The sequence below is a fragment of the Octopus sinensis genome, linkage group LG7 (genome assembly GCF_006345805.1).
Source record: "Octopus sinensis linkage group LG7, ASM634580v1, whole genome shotgun sequence".
Taxonomy (NCBI): domain Eukaryota; kingdom Metazoa; phylum Mollusca; class Cephalopoda; order Octopoda; family Octopodidae; genus Octopus; species Octopus sinensis.
Window position 1 is genome coordinate 100,205,601 of NC_043003.1, and position 7,500 is coordinate 100,213,100.

The following is a 7,500-nucleotide window of genomic DNA, read 5'->3' on the forward strand; positions in this document are numbered from 1 at the left end:
CTCATTTTGGGATGGGAACAGTTTAAGAGGTAGTAGATGGGGTTGGATTGGCACCAAAATTTAAACTGGGAGGAGTAAAATAGGGTGGGCAATGGTGTGAGGGGGGTTGAAAGTCGCTTGGGGCTACCGTTTGGTTGCCATGGTGAGGAATATGGGAAAAATTGAGTTTTATGGGATAGACAGGTTGCGCTGTTTGAATAATGGTGGCTTTTCGTGTTGCTGCAGGGGCTAGAGGCAGTTATTCTTTAATTGTGGGTGTAAAAATTTGGGAGATTTGGAAAGGGGGTTAAATTTTTCAACTTTTAAAAAGAGTACATTTTTGCCCTATTTTTAGATTTGCACAAAACACCACCACCACCACCACCAAAACCCGAGTGAAGCACGGGTCAAAATAGCTAGTCTACTATATATTTGTGAAAAGGGCGGACGTTGTCTCACAAGCAGTTGTGCAAGCAAAAGTGTTAATAAATGTGGTCGGATTGACCTGAAAATTTGCACACCTCTCTCTCTGTATGTCTGTCTGTGTCTAGAGAGAGAAAGTGATGACTGCCATTAGTTTTCCTCTATGTGGCAATTAATGTCCTAGAAATAACAGCCAAATCAAGTGTATTAAAATATACATATGTACATACATACATAAAAACATATATACATACATAAAAAGAACAAAACTGGTGACCAACTGTGTTTAATGGAGAGGAATAAAAAAGTAAATAACTATATTATGTTGAAAATACATTTCACTCTTTTGAAGTTTAAATATTCTCGCCACAGGACTTTTAGAATGGTGAATTATTATCGCCTACCACCACTGCAACATCATGATAACAGATGTTATTAATCAGATATTTATTGTGTTAATCTACTTTATATTTGTGAAAAGGGTGGACATTGTCTCACAAGCAGTTGTGCTGCGGAGTTTGCATGGCAACTTTGAGTTCATTCAACTGAAAGGCATGGCCTCGAGGGCAAAATTCCTCATCTTTAAAATGTGGCCCGATTAGACCTGAATGAAATCCGGTTGTAATCTACTATATATTTGTGAAAAGTGCGGACATTGTTTCACAAGCAGTTGTGCAGGCAAAAGCATTAGTAAATGTGGTGGTATTGACTTGAAAATTTGCATGTTTATGTTAAAAGTGCTGGGGAGTTTGCTCAATTGAAAGGCGTGGCCTCTAGAGTAAAATTCAAAATGTGGCTCGAGTAGACTTGTATGAAATCTGGTTATAATACTGAAACAAGTAAAACAATAAAAAACTATGCCATTTTAATTCTGAGCAAGGCCAGGTTTCTCTGCTAGTCTACTATATAATTGTGAAAAGGGCAGATGTTGTCTCACAAGCAGTTGTGCAGGCAAAAGTGTTAGTAAATGTGGTTGGACTGACCTGAAAATTTGCACACCTATGTTAAAAGTGCTGGGGAGTTTGCATGGCAACTCTGAGCAAAATTCCTCATCTTTAAAATGTGGCTCGAGTAGACCCGAACGAAATCAGGTTATAATACTAGTATGTATGTATGTATGTATATATATATATATAATATATATATATATATATATATATATATTATATATATATATATATATATATACACAAGGGAAAGCCCCAGGCCCATCAGGAATTACTGCAGAGATGCTCAAAATATCTGGTAGTGTCGGCTATAGCCTAGTCACCCGTATAGTTAACAAGGTGATACACGAAGGAGTCATTCCCAATGACTGGTGTAGCAGCATAATAGTCAGCTGCTACAAAGGTAAAGGTGACGCCCTAGATACAAATAACTACAGGGGTATCAAGCTGCTGGATCAGGTAATGAAGGTTACGGAGAGGGTTATAGCCCAACTAATTAGAGAGAGAGTTAGCCTAGATCAGATGCAGTTTGGGTTCATGCCAGGGAAAAGTACTACTGATGCTATTTTCATGGTAAGACAGCTGCAGGAGAAATACCTAGCCAAAGACAAGCCCCTATACCTGGCTTTTGTTGATATGGAGAAAGCCTTCGACAGGGTCCCTTGATCCCTCATCTGGTGGTCAATGAGGAAACTAGGGATAGATGAATGGTTAGTGAGAGCTGTACAAGCCATGTACAGAGACGCTGCTAGTAAGGTGAGGGTTGGCATCGAGTACAGTGAAGAATTCAGGGTAGAGGTTGGGGTCCACCAAGGTTCAGTCCTCAGTCCCCTCCTATTTATCATAGTCCTCCAGGCAATAACGGAGGAATTCAAGACAGGATGCCCCTGGGAGCTCCTCTATGCTGATGACCTTGCTCTAATTGCTGAGTCTCTATCAGAACTAGAGGAGAAGTTTCAGGTATGGAAGCAAGGTTTAGAATCGAAGGGCCTTAGAATCAACCTAGCCAAAACCAAAGTCCTAATAAGTAGGAAGGTAGACCAATCACAAACGCCTTCAGGTAGATGGCCCTGCTCGATCTGTAGAAAAGGTGTAGGTAGAAACTCTATAAGATGCACCAAGTGTAAGCTATGGACACATAAGAGGTGCAGCAATGTCAAAGGTAGACTAACTAGGAAGATGGTTTTTGTATGTGGCAGATGCTCAGGAGCAATAAACTCTGAAAATATGCAGAGACCAACTTCTACTACGTTCCAGGGAGAAAAACTAGAAGTAGTTGATAGCTTCCGCTACCTAGGTGACCAAGTCAGTAGTGGGGGCGGGTGTGCTGAAAGTGTAACTGCTAGAGTAAGAATAGCCTGGGCAAAGTTTAGAGAGCTCTTACCCCTGCTGGTGACAAAAGGCCTCTCGCTCAAAGTAAAAGGCAGACTGTATGATGCATGTGTACGTACAGCCATGCTACATGGTAGTGAAACTTGGGCTGTGACTGCTGAGGATTTGCGTAAGCTCACAAGAAATGAAGCTAGTATGCTCCGATGGATGTGTAACGTCAGTGTTCATAATCGACAGAGTGTAAGTACCTTGAGAGAAAAGTTGAACCTAAGAAGCATCAGTTGTTGTGTGCAAGAGAGACGTTTGCGCTGGTATGGTCATGTGATGAGAATGGCTGAAGATAGTTGTGTGCGAAAGTGCCACACCCTGGCAGTTGAGGGGACTTGTGGAAGAGGTAGACCCAGGAAAACATGGGTCGAGGTGGTGAAGCACGACCATCGAACTTTAGGTCTCACCAAGGAAATGACTAGAGACCGAGACCTTTGGAAGTATGCTGTGCGTGAGAAAACCCGGCAAGACCAGTGAGAACGGTCAAAATCAAAATCAAACCAACTCAATACATATATCAGAAAGCAGAACCAAATTGAGGTCGATCAACATGAGGGCCCCCGTGCAGGTGACACGTAAAAGCACCATCCATTTGTGGCCGTTTGCCAGCCCTGTCTGGCCCCCGTGTCGGTGGCACGTAAAAGCATCATCCGTTCGTGTTCATTGCCAGCCTTGTTGGCCCCCGTGCCGGTGACATGTAAAAGCACCATCCGTTCGTGGCCGTTTGCCAGCTCTGTCTGGCCCCCATGCCGGTGACACGTAAAAGCACCATCCGTTCGTGGCCGTTTGCCAACCCTGTCTGGCCCCCGTGTCGGTGGCATGTAAAAGCACCATACGTTTCGTGTCTGTTGCCAGCCTCGCCTGGCACCCGTGCCGGTGACACGTAAAAGCACCATCCGTTCGTGGCCGTTTGCCAGCTCTGTCTGGCCCCCGTGCCGGTGACACGTAAAAGCACCATCCGGTCGTGGCCGTTTGCCAGCTGTCTGGCACCTGTGCGGGTGGCACGTAAAAAGCACCCACTACACTCACGGAGTGGTTGGCATTAGGAAGGGCATCTAGCCGTAGAAACACTGCCAGATCTGACTGGGCCTGATGAAGCCTTCCAGCTTCACAGACCCCAGTTGAACCGTCCAACCCATGCTAGCATGGAGAACGGACGCTAAATGATGATGATGATGATACACACACACACAACAAGGTTCTTTCAGTTTCTGTCCATCAAATCCAATTTGGTTGGCCTGGTGTTTTGGAGAAGACACTTGTGAAAGGAGGACTGAATCCGGAACCATGTGTTTGGAATCAAACTTACCACACAACCACGGGGTTATTTGTTTGTTCAAATCTATGTGGTATGGAACTAATACTTTAATACTTATTTGATGCAACAGGTTTCTATGCAGTTGATTGACCAGCAAGAAATGGCAGCCAAATATACCAAATCATATTTTACGCTCTTGGATGTAATTCCAGAAACACTATGTTTGGAGAAAAATAACGATGGAATGGCCATGACTGGAACACCTTTGATCATAAGTCTACTAGACTGGGGCTGAATTGGAGCTAAGCAGCAGCAAAAAATATTTCTTTTACTGGTCAACATAGTTGTGTTATGTTATTGCAGTTTCCAAGGAGGGGGCAATTACATTGACCTCATTATTTGACTGATATTTTATTTTATTGACCCTAAATGGACCTCAGCAGGATTTAAACTCAGAATGTACACAATCAGAAGAAATGCTGCTAAGCATTTTGTCCATTATTCTAGTAATTCTATCATATCACCTCTTTACTAATAGTAATAAATCTTTCTAATTTTGGTACAAGGCCAGCAAGTTTAATGAGAGGGGCCAAGTCAATAACATTGACTTCATTACTTGACTGATACGTTATTTTATTGACACTAAATAGACGAAAGGCCAAGTTGATCTCAGCAACATTTGAACTCAGAATGTAAAGTGTCGGAGGAAATACAGCTAAACATTTTGCTTGATGTGCTAACAATTCTGCCAGCTTGCCCCCCATAATAATAATAATAACAATGATGATGATGAAGATGATGATTCTTAACATCTGTACAATGTCACAAATTTTGGAGGGAAAAAAAAAACGGAACATAAAAATGAGACTAACCTTTTGAATGATAGCTAACAATGACAAGACAAACTTATCACTGACATATCTGTCCAATGTGATTTGAGAAGTGATGTAAGGCAGTAGAGTTTCAACATTGTGCACCAGGTTAGACTGTAACTGATTCACCAACAGGGTCAAGCAATAGTTTGCTACAAATGAACATGATAACAAGACATTAATAGTAAAAAAAAAAAATTTAGGGGGATCACCAATTTGATAAGTATGCAATAATTTGTTTTCAAAGAAAAAAAAAAAAAGAAATTCAAAACAAAATTTCATATTCTAAATATTTGTGTGACACTATATAATCAGAAGAATAATAATTTTAAAACTAAAATCTCAGGTAAATTATCAAATTTAAAATCTATTTTATGTTTTTTTTTTTTTCCCCGAACAGTTTTAACAAAGCAAAGAAATGTTTAACCTCCTTCAGACTCAACAACACTATTCTTGCCCTTCCTCTTACTGCAACACCTTCTGGCATCTTCCCACCAACATCTTGCATGGACTCACTGTTAAACCTAGAGTTGCACTGATTTGTTAGCAAATAATCAGCTATATCAGCCATTTTATTGATTAATCGGTATCAGCTTAATTGGCTTTGATAATCAGCCATTCTTTGGGTATTTTATTTTTGATAGGCTTATATGCTGGATCAAGAAAACCATGGCTAATGGAGAAATTTGGAACACATACTGAATTCCAAATGTTAAAATATATAAGAAACATATGTATTCTGCAGCCCTTGACTCCTACCCTCACCTACTCACCCCAATTTTTTCTCTGACCCATATTTATCATTGATCACCCTCAATTATTGTTTATCATTCATTATATTCACCCTCCCCCATCCCATTTGTAAACATCTCTCCCTCTCCTGATAAATTTATGCAATCTCTACTTACCTGCATTTACTTTTTTTGGTCCCCACTGCTATTCCTCCTTCTTGTACCTCATCACCACTATTTTATCCCACTATTCAGCTCCACCTCAGTTACTCTCACCCACTCTCCAACAATGTGAGTAGCTATGTAACTCTTCTACGGCAAGAAACGGGCTTTGTTTTTACCATATCTTTCATACTTACACCCTTCATCATATAGCATAAAGCTACCTCCCCCTCTGCTGTAGCTCCACTCAATTGATGGGGATTTTAGTTTTTGAGCAACACAGTAATTTCACTAGTGCTGGTGCCAAAAAAATGCACCCTGTACACTCTGTAAAGTAGATGTTAGGACAGGCAACCAACAATAGAAACCATACCAAAGCAGAAATTTGAGTATGATGGTTGTAACAGGTTTTGAGCCTATGACTTTGTAGTTGGGAATAAAACTGTTAAGTAGAATAAATAATACTTCAAAATATAGCAGTCAACTTACCAACAATACGGACCCGTTCAGAAAATACAAATCTACTTGCATGCTCTACACTGCGTATAATTTTCTCTAAGACCTGAAAAATAAAGTAAAATCATATATCATTGGCATTGACAAAATAAAAAACCTTCAGCTTGGCATCCACAAAACATTCCAATAGCATAATGTTTTTTCTTTCATCTCACTCTGTATTTTTTCTCACCAATACTCAAATTTCATATGCTTATAAAAATCAAAACTTTATAGGAAGAATTCATCAAGCCATCAGATTCTCAGTTTCTCTATATCAACAAATGTATGATACATAACAAAGTACTCCACTCTCTCTCCCACTATCCCTCTGACTGGTTAACCATGTATCTCCTCTACAGCAACACATCCATTACTGGCCTCAGTCTTGATCACTCCTTCACTCTCCCTCTCTGATTGGGTAACCATGTATCTCCTCTACAGCAAGACACATGTTTCTGTCTCTCTGTCACATTCTAACCCTCCATCATCTGGTACAAGATCATTTCCTCCAATATCACAAAGGATCTTTGGCTTGTAGGTTACTTAATGACCCAGCTAGCACTGGTGCCATGTAAAAAGCATCTAGCCCACATTGTAAAGTAGTTAGCGTTTGGAAGGGCATCCAGCTGTTAAAAAAAAACATGCCAAAACTGACTTCACCTATGCTAGTGCCACGTGAAAAGCACTCAGTCCACTTTGTGGAGTGGTTGGTGTTAGGAAGAGCATTCAGGCGTAAAACCCATGCCAAAACAGACAGTGAAGCATGGTGCAGTCTTCTACCTAGCCAGCTCCTGTCAAACTGTCCAACCTATGCCAGCATGGAAAGATGTATGATGATGATGTTGAACACAGTTAAAACTGAACTTCTTTCACAGGATTTAGGTAATTTGCAGCAAACAGAACTGCTTTTAAAGAAGCACTAAACTACAAATATATTCACACACATATCAACAGAGTTGAGCAGGCTGCAAAGCAACCACACTAAAGATGATGCTACAAATAAAGCATGTAGTACACAGTAAGGTGTTGGCATTATGAAGGAGATCCTGCCATAGAAACAATGCCAAAGCAAACATTAGAACTTGATGCAGCTCTTAGACTTGTCGGCTCCTATCAAACTGTCCAGCCCATGCCAATATGGATGTTAAATGATGATATTGATACACAATACATTCACACACATACACACTCTATACATTCAACCACATACACATTATATAAATAGACAGAGATAAAAAAAATACCACTTG

At 40.5% G+C, this 7,500-nt stretch overlaps 1 protein-coding gene across 2 annotated transcripts in view; it reads right to left on the reverse strand.

Annotated features, from left to right (window-relative positions):
* The window catches only part of LOC115214150 (serine/threonine-protein kinase SMG1), a 185,790-nt gene that overhangs the window by 138,365 nt on the left and 39,925 nt on the right, over positions 1-7,500 (reverse strand). For both annotated transcript variants that reach the window (XM_036504994.1, XM_029783223.2), the window contains 2 exons: positions 6,242-6,314; positions 4,860-5,011 (listed from right to left, as the gene is read on the reverse strand). In XM_036504994.1, coding sequence (XP_036360887.1) covers positions 4,860-5,011; positions 6,242-6,314 — 225 coding nt within the window. The remainder of the gene's footprint in view (positions 1-4,859; positions 5,012-6,241; positions 6,315-7,500) is intronic.